Raw genomic sequence first — 22,904 nt, forward strand, 5'->3', positions numbered from 1 at the left:
AGAGAGCAGAAGAATTAGAGAGATATGAGTGCAGCATTTGTCTTTGCAGCAGAAAACTGCTCTGCTGGTGGAAAGAAAAGCAAGTGCACTTTTCCACTTGGCTGCTTGCCTGGGGGCAGTTATTGCCTGTCTTAAGCAAGTAGGAGAGTGGCAAGCTGAAAGCCGAGATTCAGCTGTGTTTTACAGTCTCCCTACAAGTTTCACTTACCAGATTCCTATTGGTTTGTCTAGTTGTGCTTATGACAGGTGAAGAAAACTGTGCTGGTTGGAGAGAGATTTCTGGTTGAAAGAACACAGACCTCACTGCACTTGTCTGGTTTGCACCCTAAATTTATCCTGCAGTTCTAGGTCACTTTCCTTGGCATTATCACCTGCTCCACAGAACATAAGTACACATGCTGTGGTCCCTCCAAATAACCTGTTAGTTTGATGTGTTTTTAGGAGTGTGACCTACTCTCAAACAAAACTAGAAGAGGATTGCACAATGTGGTGGCAGGCCACCAGATCATGAAATCATCGAATTGTAGAGTTGGAAGGGATCCTGAGGTTCATCTGCCCTAACTCCCTTCAATGCAGGAACCTCAACCTAAGCATACATGACAGGTGTCCATCCAACCTCTGCTTAAAAACCTCCAAGGAAAAAGAACCCACCACCTCCTGAGGGAGCCCTTCCAATGTGGAAAAGCTCTTACTGTCAGAAAGTTCTTCCTTACGTTTCGTTGGAATCTTCTTTCTTGTAAATGGAATCCATTTGTTCTAGTTTCTAGAGTGGGAGAAAACAAGTGTGCTCCATTTTCCATGTGGCAACCCTGGGTGCATGGGCTTATTCTTGCATTGGTCACAGAAAGGAAGTAATCCACAATAAAACTTAACATTTTAAAACTTTTAAAATTCTCTGGTCTTGCAGTAGTGCAGCCAATTGCCTTCTGAAACTGGCTTCTAGATGTTATTGTTGTTGTTACTATATTTATTTGTACCCCACCTTTTTTGCAAGGTGAGTTACAGATAAAAATACAATGACACAGATAAAATAGAAAATGCTAAAGCGTAGAAAGGATATTCATTAAAAGGTAATTAAACACTAATTGAATTAAAACAATATAAAAAGATCTAGATGTTATGTATCACCCCTTCTGATACGAAGTTGTAGCAACTGGGTTGGAGCCAAAACCAGACCACCCACACTCAAAGCAGATAATCAGGCATGCCCAGGAGAACACTGAGGCATGAGCTACAAAAATAAACAGAAGGGAGCAAATTTTCCCCCAGAAGGCTTAAAAGGCAGCAACACATATGTGAGTCACACAACAGTTACCATTACCTCCTGTTCACAATAGGACTTAGGCGGCCCACTTTCAACCGGCATAGCATAATAATATTGCTGAGGTGGAGGCATGAAATAGTAATCATGAGCAACAGAGGATGAATGACCAGTGGTGGAAGAACAGAGCAGACTATTTGCAATGATTTATGGGTTTGGGGGTTAGAAGACCTGTTGGAATTCTTGAAATAGTGTTAGGAATTCTGCGTCATCACTGTTGTGCATTTGTTTACAATGCTAAGGCTCATGCAGGTTCTGAAAGTGAGTGTTGAAATTTCATATTTTCTAAAGGCTTGCTAAACTGAGAGTCCTGAGGCAATTTGATCTGGCTGATGACGGACTTTTGTATCAAACTACTTGAAATAGTGGTAACCCAATCTTAAATTTATATCAGAATTATATTATATTTCAATAATATAACTTCCTAGTAAGTGTGTGTAGGATTGTGGCCTGAGCAATTGATTGTTTTGGTTTGTTTCAGTCTAGTTTACTACCACTACTTTTGCCGGACAATGAAAAAAAACTTAATGTGCAATTCAAGGAGCTACTTTGGGCATGCTCAAAGAGGGCTGCACAAAGTGGAACTTTTGGCTTTCTTTGTTTTAAATAACTGATCCCCCATGCCATGTCAAACTACTTTTGACAGTGGCCACTTTTGCATGAACAGTATACCTGCCCCTGTGTCACATGGTGAACATATTTTGAAACTGAAGTCTAAATCACCCTTTGGCTTTTTGACTTTTGGTGTAGTTTCTTGGGACCAGATCACAGTATGCAAGGTGTGCTTACCTGGATCTTTTCTGACAACTGTATACCCATAGACGTATAACTTTATAATGCAGACAGTATACCCTAGAGAAAATAATTTATGCAACATCCAAATGTTTAAATGTGTGAATTTTTCAAATTGATCTTCAGTGCCTTGGGGGGGATTTTTTTTTCTTTATTTCCCCCCCCCAAAAAAAAAACCCCAAACACCTAGGTGCATCTTATGAGCTGGTGCGCCCTATGGGGCGTAAAATACGGTATGTATGTATGCTTAAGATTTATTGCCTGTCCTTCTCCATAAGGTCCCAAGGCAGGTAACAACAATAGACTATACAATTATAAAAACAGAGAGTAGATAATTTGTGTTCACTTGTAACGTATTCAGGAATCTTTCCCAAAATAGTCTTCAATAACATGTACCCTTTTGCTTTTTCTTAAATGTTTAATGTCACTTGTCTGTAGACAAATAATTTATTTCAGTATGTTAAATATCACTTTAAAATGGTGGCCAGGATCCAAATGTAAGAAGTTCCATGAATCCTAGGGCAGGGTTTTCCTCAGAGAGCCTCATAGCATCTGGTGAGCTTCTTCTGAAACCTATAAGATCTAAAAGCAGTCTGTGATATTGGGGGTGGGGTAGGGAGTTGGCTGTCAAGAAAGTAAAACACTGTTACACAACCATAAAAAGAAAATCCACTGGGATACCCAAGCTCCTTGTACTGGCTTAAGCAGCTATTGGAAGCCCACACCATAGTGTTAATTTTCCTTCTTATCATATTTAAACATGTTGATGTGCTGATTTTTTCAGAAGCAAAACAGATTGAAAATAACATTTTCATTGTTACTGCAGGTATGTCAAACATTTGTGTGAAAAGGTTGAGTAGTATATATCCCATGCATTTTACTTTTTAGCATTATCATGAAAGAGTGCTTCTCCCTCTACTTTTCTGCCAAAGACTCAATCTGTCTGGGAGGCCCTTTATGTTGTGCCATCACCAAAGAATGTCAGGAGTACTAGGACTCATAATATGGCCTTCTCAGTTCACAAAATGGAACTTCACCTTCCTCTCCTTCCTGCATGCACTACCCTAATCTGCTCTGGATAACCTCATAGCCCTGCAGAGCAAATTTTGAGATTGTGTAAAGGGGAGGGGGAGAGAGAGACGACTGTGAAGTCCCACCTCATGAGTGGAAAACTCTTCTGCTCATGCATGGACAGCAGTGGATACAGCCTGAAATCCTTATTTAAGTAATCATTGAATCCTTTATAACAAAGGTTGTTTTGTTATTTGTACTTCAGTCTGTAGAAAGTATTGGGATGTTGGGCTTGCTCATTGGCAGGTTAGCGGTTCAAATCGCTGCAACGGGGTGAGCTCCCATTGCTCTGTCCCAGCTCCTGCCAACTAGCAGTTCGAAAGCATGCCAGTGCAAGTAGATAAATAGGTACCGCTGTGGTGGGAAGGTAAACAGCATTTCCGTGCGCTCTGGCACTTGTCACGGTCCTCCGTGCGCCAGTAGCTGTTTAGTCAGGCTGGCCAAATGACCCGGAAAAACTCTGTGGTGGCTCTGAAAATATCTTGAGGGTGGAAATAAAATGTAGGAGGGGCATTCTCCTATCTGGTGGTAAATAAGCTGAGAGATGAAGTCTGCTTAACTGAAAGAAGAACATCAACAAGAAGGAATGAGTTAATGGAGACAATAGAGCCTTACTCAGACATGGATTCAACACATGGGGGAGTCATGTTGCATGCTCCTTCCAGCATCACATGCTGTAGCTGCATACCTCAGGAGCAGGAAGCATGGCCCTAGTTTGTTATGTACATGTATATTCTATGCATGGATAGCATATGAATAGAGCTTTAAAGGTAAGTAGAATCTGGAAATTATTACTATTATTATTATTTGTATCCCGCCCATTTGGCTGGGTTTCCCCAGCCACTCTGGGCGGCTTCCAACAAAGATTAAAAATACATTAAAATGTCACACATTAAAAACTTCCCTAAACAGGGCTGCCTTCAGATGTCTTCTAAATGTCAGGTAGTTGTTTATCTCTTTGACATCTGATGGGAGGGCATTCCACAGGGCGGGCGCCACTACCAAGAAGGCCCTCTGACTGGTTCCCTGTAGCTTTGCTTCTCACAGTGAGGGAACTGCCAGAAAGCCCTCGGCACTGGACCTCGGTGTCCCGGCAGAACAATGGGGGTGGAGATGCTACTTTAGGTATACTGGGCCGAGGCCATTTAGGGCTTTAAAGATCAGCACCAAGACTTTGAATTGTGCTTGGAAACGTACTGGGAGCCAATGTCTTTCAGGACCGGTGTTACATGGTCTCGGCGGCCACCCCCAGTAACCAGTCTACCTGCCACATTCTGTATTAGTTGTATATAATTATATAATAATAATAATAATTTATTATTTATACCCCACTCTGGGTGGCTTCCAAAAAAATATTAAAATACTGTAATGCAGTTGTCTTTTCCGGGTGACCTTCAAAGGTAGCCCCTCAATAGAGCACATTGCAGTAGTCCAAGTGGGAGATAACTACAGCATGCACCACTCTGGCGATACAGTCTGCAGGCAGGTAGGGTCTCAGCCTGTGTACAAGATGGAGCTGGTAAACAGCTGCCCTGGACACAGAATTTACCTGTGCCTCCATGGACAACTGTGAGTCCAAAATGACTCCCAGGCTGCGTACTTCTGTCTTGTCAGGATTCAACCTCAATCCATTAGCCACCATCCATCCTCCAACCACCTCCAGGCACTCACACAGGACCTTCACTGCCTTCATTGGTTCTGATTTAAAAGAGAGGTAGAGTTGGGTATCATCTGCATATTGATGGACACTGAGCCCAAACCCCCTGATGATCTATCCCAGTGGCTTCGTGTAGATGTTAAAAAGCATGGGGGAGAGGACAGAACCCTGAGGCACCCCACAAGTGAGGGCCCAGGGGTCTGAACACTCAACCCCTATCACCAGTTTCTGGACACGGCCCAGGAGGAAGGAGCGGAACCACTGTATAACAGTGCCCCCAGCTCCTCTAGAAGGTGCAGAAGGATGTCATGGTTGATTGTATCAAACGCCGCTGAGAGATCCAGCAGAATTAGGAAACAGCTCTTACCTTTGTCCCTAGCCCACCGTGGAATAGAGGAAGTTGGACAAGGAAGCTGGTACTATGACAGAAACACAGAAATAGGTAAATGGTATACTCAGCTGATGTTGTAAACTCCTTCGTAGATCAGTCAGCAGAAAAGGAAGAGAAGAGGATGGGAACTTTATTAATAAGTACGAAGTAGAGTTAATATAATAATATGTGGTATTAGTTGGAGGCTGTGTTTGCCTACTGTGGGTGCTGATGGCACATTTTAGTTTCTGCAATAGAATTAAAGAATTTAAGTATTTTAACATCTTTCCTCATAGTGCAGAAGGAATCTGCAGCAGTCTTCAGCATCACCTCATACTCACTTTACTAGTAAGACTGATGCCCACTTCTTGTCAATTACCATTGATTTTTGCGTAATTGTTTTATCTTGATGGTAGCTTCCTTGCTGTGGGCTGTTTTCGCCTGCTGCATTCAGGCAGGCATGCACACACTTAACCACGTTTTAAGGGAACATAAGTAAATTGATATGTAACTGTGCACATTGAGGAGATATCTCAAAAGTGACTACATTTTTCTTAAACCCAATGAGATCTTTATAATCCACATGATGCTAGCAAATAATGCGTAAACATAGCTTTATATACAAATTAAAAGCTTGAAAAACCCTCAAAGAGTATTTTGAAGTTATTTTATTTTTACAGTTAGGTCATCCCTCTTCTTTTCATATTAGTCTAACATTAGAAAAATAAGAATACGTAGTTAACTTACTTGAACCTTCCCTAGAACTGGAACATATCAGTTCTGCTTGCAAAGCTCTATTTTTAATAGCAAATTGTTGACAAGATTTACACTTCACAACAAGCTATTCAAGTTTCTGTTCTTTTTTTAACTGGCTAACTGATTTGTTAGAGGACCACCCAGACATTCAAATTTAATTTAATTGGGAAGGCTTTCAGTTAATGTGTGTGATTATTTGTTTTATTTTCAGGTTTTTGGAGTGGATGACAGCCAGGATTATAATAGGCCTGTTATCAACGAGAGCCAGAAAGATTTAGTAAAAGATTGGGCTATAAATTCTGCTACAGTAGTGCTGGAAGAAAAAAGACCACTGAGTACAACTGGATTTCTTGACACAGAGGTAGAATTCAATTTTTGATGGGTCATCTTCTTTTCTCTACTCTACCAACAAAGGAGAGGACCTTAATATAGTCAGTATTAAGTAGCTAGCAAGCAAAGCTTCCTTAGAGAATATGAACTAATTTTTAAATTATTGTATCTTTGATTTCTTTGTTAGAGCTTATATCTCTTTTCTGCAAAACCATGGCCACTTGCAACCTTTGTGCATACTACATAGCCTGCTCTTCTGTGCAGCATTTCATTTATGTATGCCACTGTGCAGATATGGCACAAGCAACTAAAGAAAAGATAAATACTAGAGTTGCTGCATTGTTAGCTATAGTATATTCGGGTGTTGGTCAAGAAAAGTTCTGAAATTTGCAATTATGCAAGGAAAAGGACATGCAGACTGTGAGTGCAGATGGAAAGACTTTGATCTTTCCAGATGGAAAGTTCATGGATCACTGCTTTTGCAAAGGCATTGCCATCGTGCCCAGGAATCAGCATAGCATTTAAGTCTATAATAAACCTCTGTGTCAACTTTTGATAGTGTCCAGTAATATTTTAGAGGTTCACAAAGAAGGTCTAAGGAATGACAGTAAAGCCAAACTTTCTTACACCAAAAAAGACTCCTGCAACCATAGATGGAACTACAGAGAGCAGCAAATGCAATAAGCACCTGTATGTTTCACCTAAACATGAAGGGAAAGGGGTGGTAAAAACATCTAAGATAAAATATGTAACTGTTACCTGAGTTTGCTATGCATAATGATATCGTTCCTTAAGCTTAAATATGGGAAGAAATTACACAACTCTTCTACTAATCCTTATTTTTACCTTTCTTATATACAGTTATTTTTGTCACCTGGAGCTGAATTTCCTTCTAATACTTTCTTTTCCAGAACTGTTGTAAAGCAGCATCTGTTCTGTTTCTTCGGCTGTTTATGCATTATGCATTTAAAGTACATCCCCACCTCCCCAAAAAAGAGAATCCTGGGAACTGTGGTGCTGTGAGGGGTAAACAACAGATCCAGTGATTCTTGAGGGGGGATGTGCTTTAAATGTGAGTATGCAACCTTAATACCCATATTCAATGTTATATGATTTATATAAGATGATATATTGTATAAGATTTATTTTGAAAACTCCAAGCAGTATCTTAATATTTTAGGTTTTTTTCCCTTAAAAAACCCATAGTGATTAACTGAGTCAAGTTCATTGACAGATAGCCAAAATAAAATGAGGGATTTGCAATGTACCTTGAAGTGGCACTATTAATCTGAAGTATGGTGTTTAGCGAAGAGGGCTAAGAGGGAGGAACCACAGAAAAGAATTTTCAGCCATGCCATTCATCACTATTCAAAACTTTTATTATTACACTATAATATGGTACTATACTGTTAAGTGGGCAATCTCAATGCCAAGTAGAAAAAGTCTGATCATGCCACTGTTTCCAAATCACATTTTGACCCACATGGTGTTTTACTAAAATCCATTTTCAATAACACTGTGAACACCATTTTATAAAATTATCTTCTTGTTATAGAATGGAAAAATTGAAAATAAGCAAATGTTATACTGCAAGTCTCTAAACATCTTACTTTGCATTCTGAAGCAAAAGTATGTTTTATGCTCGTTGGCTGACTGAGCTGCAAGACTCAGCTCAGAAGGCTTTTATGCCTGGCTGGTGGACCGGAACAAAGATTTCTGCACTCCAGTATGCACCCAGGCTCTGCCCCTGTGTCTGCCCCTCACTGGGCAGTTCAAATTTGGCATTGGTGGGCTATCCCGCCATTCATAGTGCCCTGCAAGGGCAGGACCCAATGGCTGGCCGATACCAAGAGGCTTTTCACTGCCCAGGGGGGAAAGGGGAAGCTATGATGGGCCACAACTGCTGCCCATCCCAGAACTGGGCAAGTAGCCATTTTATACAGAACAACTCGTATTCTGTGAGTTTTAGTTGGAATGTGGGTTTTAGAGAAAACTAAAGGAACTGTGATGGAGGTGATGGCCTGAGAAGGTGATATACTATCTATATTATATTGACTCTTAAGGCAGGTAACTTTCTCACAAATATGTCACGAGAGGAGGCTAAGAAAAATTCATATTTTGATTATGAATAGTAAAATTTATGCAACATTGTCAAGAACATAGCAGATGCCGGTATGCATTTGCCCATGACAAGTATTACTATTCAGGAAGTGTTTCCTCTGAGTCAAGCCTTGAAAGAGACTTTCTATAATTATTTGGGCTTGTTTCATTGTTTCTGAACCCTTAATATTGGGACATCCTGTTTTCAACATTCCAGAATCTATCAGTGCAACAAGGAACAGCTACAAGCTTTTTGTATTGAAATGAAAGCTGGAGTTACTGGGAATGCTCTAAAGGTGGTTTAAGACCTATGTGCAGTTCATGGGCAATATATTGATCACCCCTGAAACTTTCACCATTTTGCCCCCGCAAATCAAATTACCTGAATATTTTACCATTCCTCAATTTTGCCTCCAGAGACAGGCTATTCCATTGAGGTATTACTTAAAAATACCATGGTTTTGAATAGCAAATAAAAACATGTCTTGAGGTTTTCTCAGTAGGGTTTAGAAAGAATGTTCCTGTCTTGTAGAATCTGTAGCAAGTGACGCCATAACATACCCATAGCAACCAATGCATACATATTCTATATGTCCTATAATTTGAATACTACCAACAATTGAGAGAGCTTTAGGTTAGGCTCCTGGAAGAACTTCAGAAGGTGAATAAGGGAAATCATGTGTGGAATTAAACTTCTGAGAAGTTAAAGTATTTTATTTTATTGCTGACATTGTCTAACGGTATGTTGTAACAGTTAATCCTTTACTGATGGTTTTTGACTAAGCTTCCTTTGCATTAACATACTGAGAAATCCCAGACTTTTCAAGTTTCATTACTCTCCCCCCCCCTTTTTTAATATTTCAAAGATGCAAAAATATTTTGCAGGATTATCCTTTCAAGGAATTATTTTATATTATAAAAACACCTTATTGTTTAATCATTCATTTCTGTCATTTCCTATCCCTTTCATTTTGAGAACTGTATAATGAAAAACATGGCTTGTAAGGGTGGGAATATAAATGTGGAATAAGCAGCTATGGGAACAAAGAAGTATAGAATCCAAAATCCAGTCATTGAGACTGATGGGAATATTTGATGAGTAATTCTGTTTTTTCCAAAGGAGACTATATTGGAAAGTATTCCTATAATATAAAATAAGATGTTACAGAGTCTCACATCTCTTTGTCTGTGACAATACTCATTTTATGGTGATGTAATTACTTTGGTATAGGAAATAAGTGCACTGAAATTTGGATCAGTTTTATTTAGAAATTAACAATATATTGGAGGCTACTTATACATACCACATGAATTGTGCCACAGAATTTAACAAACTGGCTATGATCACATGAAGAAACTAGTCTGTGAATTGGTAGTTACCTGGTTAAACACAATCACAGTTGAGACAGCCCTTTTGACCTTTTTTTAGTTAACAGAAATTCAGGGGCTTTGAGTTCATGCATATTTTCTTCCCATATGAATGCATGCAAGTCAATCTTATGACAATTTTGTATCTATTAGCTGACCCTGAGAATGTCACCCACAACCAACCTGCTATGTTTGTTTACTTGTGAAATATTTGTATATTATCCTTAGGTGTTGTTTCCAGAGTGGTTTACTGAAGTTGAATAAAATACAAGGTTCAGATAACAGTATATTAAGGCAATGGTGTAAGCAAAGGACTGAATAAATAACGACATATTTGCCTGGCACCAAAATTATGATAACATTTGTTTCTGTAGAGGGAGTTCTAGGAACCAAGTGTCACAATTCTGAAGGACCTCTCTCTAGTTGCCTTTCATATTGAGGCTTCTGCTAGGAGAGCCGCTGAAGGTTTCCTCAATTCACAGATTGGTTGACAGAGGAATAAGAGTTAATACAGGTAGCTGGACCTCAAGCCACATAGAACTATAAAAGCAAACGCCAGATCTTTGAACTGGGTTCAGAAACACACACAAAAAACTATTTTTTTTTAAATAAGAAGTGAACTGGCAGCCACCGAAGTTCTTTAAATATTGGTGTGGTATGTTCAAAACAACCAGTGACAGTAACCTGGAATCTGCATTCTGCACCAAGGGCATTTGCCAAATAGTTTTCAAAGGCAGACCATTTACAAAATGTTACCAATAGTCAGTTCTAGACATTACCAGGGACAGGATAACTTTTTTTCTGTCATGCAGGGTCTAAACTGCTAAAGAGGCTACCTGGGCCTGCAGTGACAAAGGTGAATTTGAGACCATCCACAGACTAAATTAAATCTGTAGGATAGTACAGATTCATAAAATTTGAGAAATCTCTTTTAAACTTTCCCCTGAACCATGAATATTGTTGTATAAGAGCCCCGTATTCGTTATCCTCAGGCCAAACTTGGCACTCGCAGCTGCTAACGAAGTAATTTTCTTCCAGTGCAAAGAGCAGATTCAGATTGGGACTACAGGGAAGGAAAGAGTTAAGAATCTCTTCTCCCTGGCTGCTTCAATCCTGATAAATATCAACCACCCACCAGCAGCTGCTGTTTGTGTCTGATGTTTAGTTTGGGCCTTTATCTCCACACATCAGCCTACCACAGTGGGTTGTGGTATAATCATTTCCCACACAGTTGCTGAGCACTTTGAAGCCAACCCGTTCCTCTGATTTTGCTTCAGTCCATATTCTACATGTGAATAATGTTTAAAAGGGATTTATAGTGAGTGCTGTGCAGATGCATCACTGAAGAGACGGGTTTCTGCGTTCTTGAGGGAGAAAATATGACACATACAAGAGCAGGAAATACAAAAGTCCTTTCACGTGAATTAACATTTTGCACACATGTTTTACAATCTTCAAAAAGCTAAAGCAGCTTCTGCTGTAATTTGATGGCACATCAGAGCCTAAGTAGGCTCTTTGACAGCCACCTACTGGACAAGGAACTTACTGCAGCTTCAGAGTCCTTTATAGTTTCACTCAGTCTCAAAGCCTCAACAAATACTTGCAAAGACCAGCCTAAATTTGACCCACTTTTCCCCACCATTTGAAATAACTTTCACAGAGTAAACAGATGTTGAGCTTATGGAGCTTTATTATAAGAATTAAAAATAATCTTCCTCTCCATGCTATGCTAAATACAGACTCGCAATACATGATCTGTGATCTTGACTGCAGGGCAAACACTGCAGAGCTTGGCCTTGCACCAGATTTTCCCATGTGGTGCTCTGGAAGGCTTGGTTTGGTCAAAATTGAGTATGCACTTCCAGAGTTAGCGCTAAATACATTATTTCTAGCAAATGAGCCACCATAGCCATTAGAGGACTGTGGAAATTTGTGTAGACTCGTCTACCCCTGTACAATCTGAAACCAAAGGGGCACATTGGTTGCCAAATGTGAAGTGCATTGGCAGTATTTTATGCTTTCCTACCCCACTATTATCAAATCCCAACCTGTAGGGTACTATGTTGGGTGGATATATATGTTCCACGTGTTATACTCTTGGTGTTTCAGTGCTAATGCTTGTGTGATATAGCCTTAAACAACAGCAAAGTCAGACGTACATGCTAAACTTGCATAAAAGAGGGCTGATATAGCAACATTGATGGATAGATGCCCCTGGCTATGTTTGGATTATCAAATTGGCTGAGAGGTAGATATGCATCCTGCAGCTAGTTTGCTACTTCCTTCATGCAAGCAAGCTGACAAGTCAGAAAGCTGCCATTAACTATTAAGTTCAAACTAGAAAAATGTGGTTGATGCCTTCTAAGCAAGCCAGAATATGAAGCTCTGGTAACTGGCTTGTTTCAGAAGCAGTCAGCCATAGTTCTTCAGTTCAGTTGTAATGGACAGCTATGGTAAATTCCTGGTTTGTTTTCCCCACTCATGTAGGGAGGATCAAAGCAGCTACATGTATAGGTGTATAAAACTTATTTATATGTCTGTTTGTTAAGCCAAGATATGACTGCACACTGCCAATTTCTAACCACAAGTTCACTACTAGATGACACTCCTTCCTAATTAGTCTTGCAGTAAAGGCATCAGTCAATGTATGGTAATGACTGAATCATGATTTCACTTAATCTGAGTGTGTGTGTGTGTGTGTGTGTGTATACACACACACGCACATGCACACACACACGCAGACTTGTTCTCCAAGATCTTAATTTTCTGAATGTTTTTCCTTTTCTCTCTCTTTAAAATGACTAAATCAATGTAAGCATGGTTTGTGTTGAAATCTGTTATTAGGAAAGCACTGGTGTATCTGGAAGCAAGCGCTGGGTGTCACAGTGGGCTAGTCTGGCTGCTAATCATACAAAACATGAAGAAACTGAAGTACGGATGGAATCATTTGCTCCTCCTCCTCTAGAAAATGGTACTATACATATTTATCTTTCATAGCAACTACTAGCAGCACGTTTTATCGCGCTCAATTGTTAATCTTATCATAACCACTAAAGCAATAGTGTTTGTTAAAACAGGTGCTTTGTAAAGAATTTTGATGCTAAAAGCCTTGTGAAGCAAAACAAAAAGAGTAAATGAGGCTCCCTCTAAATTTTAATTGAAATCATCTGTAATATTTGTAGAATTTCAGGGTGGCATTCAGTGTTGTGCTATGGTGAGTGTTGCATCTGCACAAGCATTGCAGCTTGCCAGATGGAACGATCCCTCTCTTTTCCCCTTGTGTGCTGTTCATAGCTGTCAACTTTCAGATTTGAAAATAAGGGATCAGCAGCCTCACCTGTCCCGGAGACAGTCTATAGGTTATCTAACAATCCAGGATAGCAGCGGGAAGCAGCGGGAAACAGTGCTGAAATAAGGGAATTTCTCACCAAAAAAGGGAAGGTTGACAGCTATGGTGCTGTTGTGAGGGTATGCCTTATTACAGAAGTGGAAGTCCTTGCCCAGGGCTTCCCCTGACACGGCTTGTCAGGTGAATCCCACACAAGTGCTTTTACTTAATATGTTTTCCTTCTCCCCATTTTCCTATGTTTTAGATACAGATATCAGTGAATCTGGCCTGTCAGCTAGAAGTGCTGCCTCTGCTGCCTCTTTGACCAGCCAAGGAGATAGAAAGAGGCGAACACTTCCACAGTTGCCCAAGGAGGAAAATGCCACAGAAGGACAAAGAACAAAGGTTACAACCCACCAGCGATCGGAGATAGGTGAAAAACAAGACACTGAACTTCAAGAGAAAGAAACTCCAACTCATACCCAGAAAGAAATAGGGCAAATTAGTGACAGGAGCGTGACTAAAGCAAGCAGGGCAATGAATGGCCTGTCTCCTAAAGCAGACAAGGCGCTTCTTCACTCCAATAGTTCCTTTTCTTCTGACAAAGAGAAGAGTGAAAATGGCAGAGAAACATCGGTGGTAAAACAAGCTTTGGCTAAAATTAAGCAGCAGGAACAAAAGGAGGTAACACATTGGACCCCCACTAAATTATCTTCTTCAAAAACACCAAACCAAGCTGAAAGAAGTAGAGACGAGCCGCCTCTTTCTCATAAAGCAGACAATAAAGAGAAAGCATCAGGGCGTGGTTCTTGCAAAGCAGAAAGTAAAGGGGTGCAAAGTGACGGGAAAAGGAGGAAAGCGGAAGATGCAACAAGATGTCCAACTCCAAAAGGGTTTAGTGGGGATAAAAAAGAATCATCAAAGCCGCTGGTGAGACAAGGCAGCTTTACCATAGATAAACCAAGTACAAATATACCTATAGAACTAATCCCTCACATCAATAAACAGACAGGAACTACTCCGCCATCATTGTCTTTAACATCCACTAGTAGAATAAGTGAGAAAAGTGATTCCGTGGAAACAGATTCTAGTCTAGATACAACACTTATCTTAAAGGACACTGAAGCTGTAATGGCTTTTCTTGAAGCGAAGCTGCGTGAAGAAAACAAAACCGACGAAGGACCTGATACTCCCAGCTATAATAGAGATAATTCCATTTCGCCTGAATCAGATGTGGATACAGCTAGTACAATTAGCCTTGTTACTGGTGACAGTGAAAGAAAGCAATCTCAGAAACGAAAAAGCTTTAGTACCCTGTACAAAGATAGATGTTCCACTGGTTCGCCTTCAAAGGATGCTTCAAAGTCATCTTCTACAAGCGCTAGAGACAAAATTGAGAAGAAAACAAAAAGCCGATCTTCAGATGCTGGTTCGAGAGGTGATGCACGCAAGGTTGTGCAGAGCAGTGGAAGAATAAGGCAGCCTTCTGTAGATTTAACAGATGACGACCAAACTTCCAGCGTACCTCATTCTGCCATTTCTGATATCTTATCTTCCGACCAGGAAACATGCTCTGGCAAATCGCATGGAAGGACATCTTTTACCTCAGCAGACGAACATTTACATTCCAAAACAGAAGGTATCAAGTCAGCCAAGTTGAGGACCTCTCCAGCATCAGCTGGGCAGTCCAGTAAATCAATCACTCTCCCAAGGCCTCGCCCCACAAGGACTTCTCTCTTACGTCGAGCGCGACTTGGTGAAGTGTCAGATAGTGAACTGGCGGATGCGGATAAAGCATCCGTTGCTTCTGAGGTGTCTACTACAAGTTCTACTTCCAAACCCCCATCTGGAAGGAGAAATATCTCAAGAATTGACCTGCTTGCTCAGCCACGGAGAAATAGACTTGGTTCTTTATCAGCGCGTAGTGACTCTGAAGCAACAATGTCTAGAAGCACGACATCATCTCGTACTCCAGAAGCCATAATTAGAAGTGGCATTAGGATAACACCGCCAGCAGACAGCACTAAAGTTTCTCCTAGAATGAGAGCGAACAGCATATCTCGCCTTTCGGACTCCAAATCCAAATCTCTGTCATCAGCTCATAATTCTTCAGCAGGTACGAGAGTTTTTCAACCTTAATTCAATAATTTGTCCTGTCAGCACTTTCCCTTTTCGGTTGATAGGGACATACATGAAACATTTTTAATAATAAAGTGTAGCTTTAAAGTTGCTGAATCTAATGAAAAATGGTAAGGGATTGGCTGAATCTCCTTCACTGCTAAATGACTGATTTATTCATAAGTCATTCAGCTTTTTAACCAAATTAATGTTTTTTTTTTTTTGCTATAAAACTGTAACATGTAAGACTAATAATGTTTGGGATGCCAGGATTCTTTTTCAGATCTAGTGCTGTAGTACATAGCATTTTGAACGTGGATTTGGATTATGAGAGGCCAGTGATTATTATCTATTGCTTCTACAGTAGCTAAGATACACCAAGAAAAGAAAAGAAAAGAAGTCACGCTTGGCTTTGGTTCTCCAGTTGACTGAGAATTACTACCTAATTTCATAACAGGCCTCTGAAAAGGCATGTTAACCTAGTCATTAGTTTGGTATAGTGCATGTGGAAAGAACTGAAATGCAGCAGTCTACACATGGATTATCTTCATGCATAACTAGTTTTTGTCAGCCTCCATCTGGGGGTTGTATTATTTGCATATCCATCACCTTGTGGAACATTCAGGCCAAGATCTCAACAGCCAAGCATGCACTAGGAGTTCCCAGGGCATTTCTTTCATCATAGTCATTCAGCTATACCTAAAAGGCGTACCCAAGGGTTTGGGAAAACCTCCAGAGTAGCATCTGGCATGGTATGAGCAGCTGCAGCCAGATAGAAAAAAATATTGTGTGTACACAAGGCTATATGAATCATGGTTACAGGATAGAAGACCTATTACCTGTCTTTGAGAATGATACGCAACTAGGTAAAAAGCATTTGCAGATACTATTTCATTCTGTTGGAGACATTAGGACTTCTGCAACTGTCATTTTAAACTATTTGTAAATCAGGGTTTGGGTTTTTGAGACCATGTTGGGTGGCACCCATTTTTACCCACTCTGTCTAGATCCTTGGGTGCACAAAATAAGCATGATCCTTTTCCTGCCAACAACTGAAATCCCATTCTTAATTGATAAACTAACATAATATAATTTATAATGGTGTCACTTGCAGTAAAGGGTAGGCTAGAGATAATTTGAGGCAGTGGCTGATGACCCGAATGGGTTGGGTTATGACCCTCTTCACATGACGGAGGCTGGAGAGCAAAGAATTCTGGGAGGCAGGCACAGTCCCCTCAGTTGTTTGTCTCTTGCCTGACTAGATTAGAGATATTTTAAAGGAATAAAATAAGTTTTACAATTCCAAAAAACTCATTGAAAAAACTTTAATGCTGTACGCAGAGAGTGATAGCTCAGAATCAAAGAGTACACCCAAGTTACAAAATGGAAAAAAAGAAGGAATATAGAAATAGGCAATAATAATAATACGGTAATAAAAACAGTAATAAAATAAATGTCACAATGTTAGATGCTGTAAAACAGCTCTGATATGTAATGCTTCTTATACAGGATGAGTAACTGCATTTGTTCAGACATTACTTATTGAGAAGAAAGTAAAAAGAGTTGACTTCTCAATTTCCCCACTGCAAAGAGAAATTTAATTTCTGTTGGAGACTGAATACAGTGGTACCTCTGGTTATGTACTTAATTCGTTCCAGAGGTCCGTTCTTAACCTGAAACTGTTCTTAACCTGAGGTACCACTTTAGCTAATGGGGCCTCCCACTGCTGCTGCGCCCTCGGCGCATGATTTCAGTTCTCATCCTGAGGTAAAGTTCTTAACCCGAAGTACTACTTCCAGGTTAGCAGAGTCTGTAACCCGAGGTGTTTGTAGCCCGAGATACCACTGTATCTCCTTAATTCTGCATCACACCAAGAGCAGGTTAGAAGTTGTTGTCTTTTTTAATAATCCCTTCACCAAGTTCAATTACAGAGCAGTATACAGCAGATATAAATAATAAATTAGTAAAATCCTAGTACAATAAGATAAAGACATTAACGATCTTGAATAAAAGACAGCAGATAAAAATGACAAGGAAAGCTAAGTAAGCTATTATTCAAATTAAAATGCCTAGATTTTTTTAATATATTTTTTAAAGGTTTAACCTGTTGCCAAGAAGATTGTAAAGTAGATGCCAGGTACCCTTGTTTGGGAGTGCATTCCCAACCTAGGGTTCTACTACTGACAAAGCCCTCTCCATTTTAATTATGTAATGATCTTCCAGTAAAGAAGACTTGGAGTAGAGTGTCAACAGAAGATCTTAAGGCCTGGGCAGGCCATTCAATTATAGGCAGTGACCATTTTACATGCATCCAATTAAGGTGCAATCACGCACATGCTGGTCACTGCCAACCCCAGAAGTGGCCTGAAAATAGTGCGGGCTTATGCACACTTGGCCAATGCACGAGGGGGGCCAGGAAAGGAACCCCCACTCAAAATGGTTGCCACCTGTACATACTTACCACAAAATACATATTGAAATAGGTATTCTGTTTCAGTATATGCATTTCTCAATCTTTTTAAACCTAAATTACCCATTTTAATGTACTTCGTTATATTTTTTTGAGTTGAGTATTGCATTGCCAAATTAATTGATGTGCAAAATCATTCTCTTCTGATTTTCACATTAGTCATGAAGACGTGGATCTGGTCAGTTTGCATCTAAATTCAGAGACAATATATTTCTCATGCATCCTTTCCATGAGCTCGTTACATGCAGAATGGGCCCTACCTATGGAACCAAGTAGCACCAGTCTATTAGCCCGGAGAGCTTCTTGGTACACAAGAGAATTGCTGATCTACTGGGAAATGCTGTTCAACAGGGAAATTCCCAGAAGCTCCTCTGATATCATTGCAGCCACCTGGGTTATTATGCCCTTCCTTGTTTAAGAGACATTTGGAAAGAGTGGAAAAGTGATCTCTTAAGTTCCAAGAAGCCCAAAGGTCACTTCTCTGCAGCCCACAAAGATTTCTGCTAAGGAGAAATGGGAGCTTGCTTCATTGATCTCTGCGAAACAGCAAGCTCACGTTTCCTGTTAGAAAAAGCAGAGCATCAACTCTTTTGCAGGCTTTTTAGCCTTCTTGGTACTGATGGAACTAAAATGAGCATGACGGAAGTTACTGCTTGTTTGTATCTCTTCCTGGCTATGTTGTAGCCTGTTATTTGGATGTCTAAGTTTGTATTTAACAGAATTCTCAAAAATCAGTTCAATTTTTTTTCACGTCTGTGTTTTTAAAATAGTGGAATTACTTAATACAAGCAAATGCTTTAAATCTGTATATCTTCATTAATATGATAAACAAATATTTTGTACACAGAGGCATACCGTCTTCTCCCAGACCCAGATCCTGCTGTTGAAACTTACAGTGGTAGAGTACTAGAAATCATATTTTGTTTCTAAGATTTCAACCCTAAATATTTGGTTTTTTGGAAAACAATTACTTTAAATTCTCATGTTGTACAATGCTGGGTTGCAGGACTAGCTCCAAATTCGTAAAACTATAACTTAAAAAAAAAAATACTCTGACTATTGGAGTAACTGGGAAATAAAGGGAAATTCAAATCAATTTGAAATGTTTTACAAAAAAACAAAAACAACAATCGGGTCCAGCTCATGACAACTCTCTGACCCTCAGTGGTTGTTTTGCATGCTTTTAGAAATAAGTGCTTTTTCTGCTTATTAAAAAAAAGCTTTTTAAACTAAGGATGAGAAAGTGTATATATTCCAGTGTGTCTTATTAATATGTGAAAGCCACACTAGGAACCTTTTTCAGCTGCAGGGTAGAGTAAAACTACTTTAGATGATTTAAAATAAGTAAAACCTGACTTATTCATTAGCATCTGCATATTATCTGGCAATGAAATATTTTCATTCTTCAATTAATTGTGCTAGAAAAATGCTATATTCTAAATTCACCATGTATCTTTACAAGCTATTATTATAATCTGATCTGAAAACATTGCAATTATTTTTACATTGCAACACATGCAAATAATTTACATTGCACCGTATTGTAAATTATTTTTACTTAAATTATTTCTGAACAGTAATATTTGTACTGTCTAAAAGTGTCATCTGTGCACTTAACAAATCTTGGCAAAAATGACTTCAAGCTTTTTGACACCACATTCTTTCATGCTATCTGACTGATCCACAATTCAAGGCAACTGACCTACAAAGCTAGTGTTTTGAATCTTCAGTTCCCTTAGGTTGTTTGGGCACTGTTACATTTCCAAGGACTTGTATTTATATTAGTCTGGACAGCCTTTTCGGGGGGAAAGAGGAGGGGTGGACAAGAAAGGGTTTCCTGCAGCCCTCAACATCTGACTGAAAATGAGCATTTTGCCTGCTATTGTTACTCCTCTTCCTCAGGAAAGTAACATTAGATTATTATTTCAAGTTCACTATGCTCTTACAATGTTTGGTGGATGTCACCTAATGTTTCGAAATTGAATTTCAAATTCAATAGACTTGATATTTCCACCCCCCTCTGGCAACTACACTACTTCAGTTATTTGTACTCAATGCCTATATTATCTCATGGAAAGTTAGGCTTTTTGACAATGGGAAAAATTTGCAGAAAAAGTACGACTCACTGTGTTGGAAAGTGACAATGAATTGGGCCCTTGTTCTGATATATATATATATATCATGCTCTTAGATAGAAGACTAGTAGCGTTCCTAACTTATTAACTCACCATTGTACAAAGAGCTTCCTTTTCACATTTTTGTAAATTAGCATTTATTATTTAACACAATTTTAGTAGCTTTCTTTTTATGCTATAGTCAGCAAACACTTTTGTATAAGGTATTTTGGGTTTGGAATTAAGCAACTGTTGTGTTGTCATGATGTTTCTAAAATCTAAAATCATTTTATTCCTTGCAGTAGATACAATAATAATTCTTTTTTAATAATTAAACTAATTTAGTAAATTCAAGATGGAGGCGCTTTCCTACTGATTATGCTTCCACCTCGGAAGATGAATTTGGATCAAACCGTAACTCTCCTAAACATGCCCGTCTACGTACTTCTCCAGCCCTGAAAACTACTCGATTGCAGAGCACAGGGACACCAACGCAAAGTAGCAATATCTTCAAGCATAGGATAAAGGAACAGGAAGACTACATTCGAGATTGGACTGCCCATCGAGAAGAAATAGCAAGGTTGGCTTTCAAGGGATGATTACTTGGTTTCAAAACAGCATCTTATCGGTTAAATCAGTGACCATTACGAAATGTGTTTTGTTTTGTAACTGGGTTTATACTCAAACAAAATTGATTTTCTTTACCACAGAAGCACTATAAACTTACTTTACTGTTAGTGAAATATACTATCATAGTGTTCCTAAATGCAGCCCTAAATCCCCAATTGTCATGGGTTTCACAAATGTGTGCAAGTAGCTACTATTTAACATTTGCTTAGTACTCGTTAATTAATGTTAATTAAGTGATAGAATCATAGAACTGTATAGCTGGAAGGGGTTCCAAGGGTCATCTAGTCCAACCACAAGCAATGCAGGAATCTCAGCTAAATCATACATGACAAATGCCTAAAAACCTCTATGGAGGAGAGTCCACCACCTTCCAAGGTAGCCCATTCCACTGTTGGACAGCTCTTATTGTCAGAAAGTTCTTCCTGATGTTTTGTTGGGATCTCCTTTCTTGTAACTTGAATCCATAGGTTTGGGTTAATTATTAGGTTATAAGCCATTGCAGTTCTCCTTGGTTGAAACTATAAACTGTAATGACCCATTTGCACATGGTAAGATGTACATCCCTGGATTTAAAATGTTGAGATGCATTTTGTTCAATTGCAGCAGAAGAATGTTGGAGTCCTTGCACAGCAAAGTTTCTTAGGTGCTGTTCTTGTAGCTGCCAGAGCAACCAAAGCTGGAAGTTATTTTAAAGGCTCGAACCTATGATAGTTATGATTAGAAGAAAATACTCAAAACAGTAGCATGTTTCATATTGTGAGGAACAGCAACTTTGAACTCTGAGGTTTTTTATTTGGGATCAATTATGCTGTGTTAACTATTAACAGGATCAGTCAGGACCTGGCTCTCATCGCACGTGAAATCAATGATGTAGCAGGAGAGATAGATTCAGTGACTTCATCAGGCACTGCTCCTAGTACCACAGTAAGCACTGCTGCCACCACCCCTGGCTCTGCCATAGACACTAGAGAAGAGGTAGGAGATCTTCATGGAGAAATGCATAAGGTTCTTTCTTTTCTTTATTTCTTTTGCTTTATCCTTCTGACATAAGTTTAATTATTTCCACCTGTGTGTGCATGAATCTCCATATTCTCAGCATACCCTTCCTTTAATTTTAAGATTGTTGCCTATTAAAAAAAATTAATCCCAGTGGTTAAAATGGCCAATGCAAGAACAGTCATATTGTGAATACACAGTCGGTTTTTCTGTTTACTTTGAACATAAGACCTTTTGCTTGTTTCTTTGTCATAGCCTCAGATGCAAGTGAGTAGTATCTCAATGCTCCCTAGTAAAGAGAAAGCATTGGAGATTTGTTTATAGACAGGTATTATAAAATACTATGTGTAAGGTGAGATACTTTGCATTTTCATTGGTCTTAGATGGCCCTGAATGTTACCGATCTTTTAAATGATTCACTCACTGAGTTGAAGTTCCCCTTCCTAATATGTTACTGTATTATTATTATTAATTCAATTTATAAGCCATCCTTCCTAATTATAACAATTGTCATAAACATTTAAATTAGCATGATTTCATGCTGCAGTTCAAGTCATACATTTCTCTCACATGCTGTTTCTATATGCAAAACCTGCATGTTCAGGTCAATATTGCGACCACCAGTGAGAGTATTTTAAAATATAAAGTCAACTCTTTTTAACAATATTACTGTTTGTCTTTTTTTAACTATTTGGTTTGATTTCAGGGTTGGCAGTTTCCTGGGAAGATGTATTTTAAGGAACAAGCCAGTAACACACCACCATAGTAACAAAAAGCTACTGAGAAAAATTTAGCAATTGGATAAAAGTTCTTTGTTAGAGCAGCCTCCATTTAACTTCTAAGTGTGAGGGTTTGTTTCAACAGTAGTTTGGAGTTCTCAGATACAGAAAATGTAGGCAGGATTAAACTAATTAGTCCTGTCAGAGAGGTCCTGTGCAAGCACTTCCATTTCCCCAATGGAGGTTTGCCCCCTGTCCTCCTCATCCCCCTTGAAATTGGTTGAGGGGGTGTTTGAAGAACCCCCAGAACAGTGCACAGGGGAAAGGAGAGGGAAATTGTTCCATCTGGCAAGCTAATATGTTTGCCCTGATGGAACGATTGCCTTAGCACACCCGTGTCACTTTTCAATAGGTAGAACAATGAAGGAAAAACAGAATAGAGTTACCAGCTACCAGCTGCGGACTAGTCAAATACATGTTGAACCATTTACAAAACACTCCTACAGCTTGGTCACTGGCACAGAATTACTCACATGGCTGATCTAATGTAAACAATGTAAAGTTAACTAAAGAGACTCGGAAGTCCTGTGGCAGTTTCCACCAGCAATAAGTCCTGGGAATATAGAAGTCTCAACTCATAGAAGCTGCTGCTGAGAAAGCCTTTTCCAATTTTAACATTGTTCCCAAAGAGCAGACCAGTCACGTGAGCTGGTGATTTGACTATCTGAGATAGCTATAAGATCAGATTCTAACGAGATAACGTA

The 22,904-nt window shown here is 39.3% G+C and overlaps 1 protein-coding gene and 1 long non-coding RNA gene across 12 annotated transcripts in view; one reads left to right on the forward strand and one right to left on the reverse strand.

Moving 5' to 3' along the window:
• The window catches only part of CEP170 (centrosomal protein 170), a 73,498-nt gene that overhangs the window by 41,300 nt on the left and 9,294 nt on the right, over positions 1-22,904 (forward strand). For 4 of the 11 annotated variants that reach the window (XM_081905785.1, XM_081905782.1, XM_081905784.1 and 1 more), the window contains 6 exons: positions 6,179-6,328; positions 12,610-12,736; positions 13,359-15,209; positions 18,529-18,579; positions 20,141-20,375; positions 21,253-21,430. In XM_081905785.1, coding sequence (XP_081761911.1) covers positions 6,179-6,328; positions 12,610-12,736; positions 13,359-15,209; positions 18,529-18,579; positions 20,141-20,375; positions 21,253-21,430 — 2,592 coding nt within the window. The remainder of the gene's footprint in view (positions 1-6,178; positions 6,329-12,609; positions 12,737-13,358; positions 15,210-18,528; positions 18,580-20,140; positions 20,376-21,252; positions 21,431-22,904) is intronic. The other 7 variants (XM_081905790.1, XM_081905791.1, XM_081905787.1 and 4 more) reach the window with 7 other exon arrangements.
• LOC309366911 lies at positions 2,353-9,132 on the reverse strand. The gene is made up of 3 exons (XR_014166911.1): positions 8,780-9,132; positions 5,209-5,260; positions 2,353-2,686 (listed from the first exon to the last, which is right to left on the reverse strand). It is a non-coding gene; the product is annotated as an uncharacterized lncRNA (long non-coding RNA).

The sequence above is a fragment of the Podarcis melisellensis genome (assembly GCF_964234715.1).
Source record: "Podarcis melisellensis genome assembly, chromosome: 3".
In the NCBI taxonomy this organism is placed as follows: domain Eukaryota; kingdom Metazoa; phylum Chordata; class Lepidosauria; order Squamata; family Lacertidae; genus Podarcis; species Podarcis melisellensis.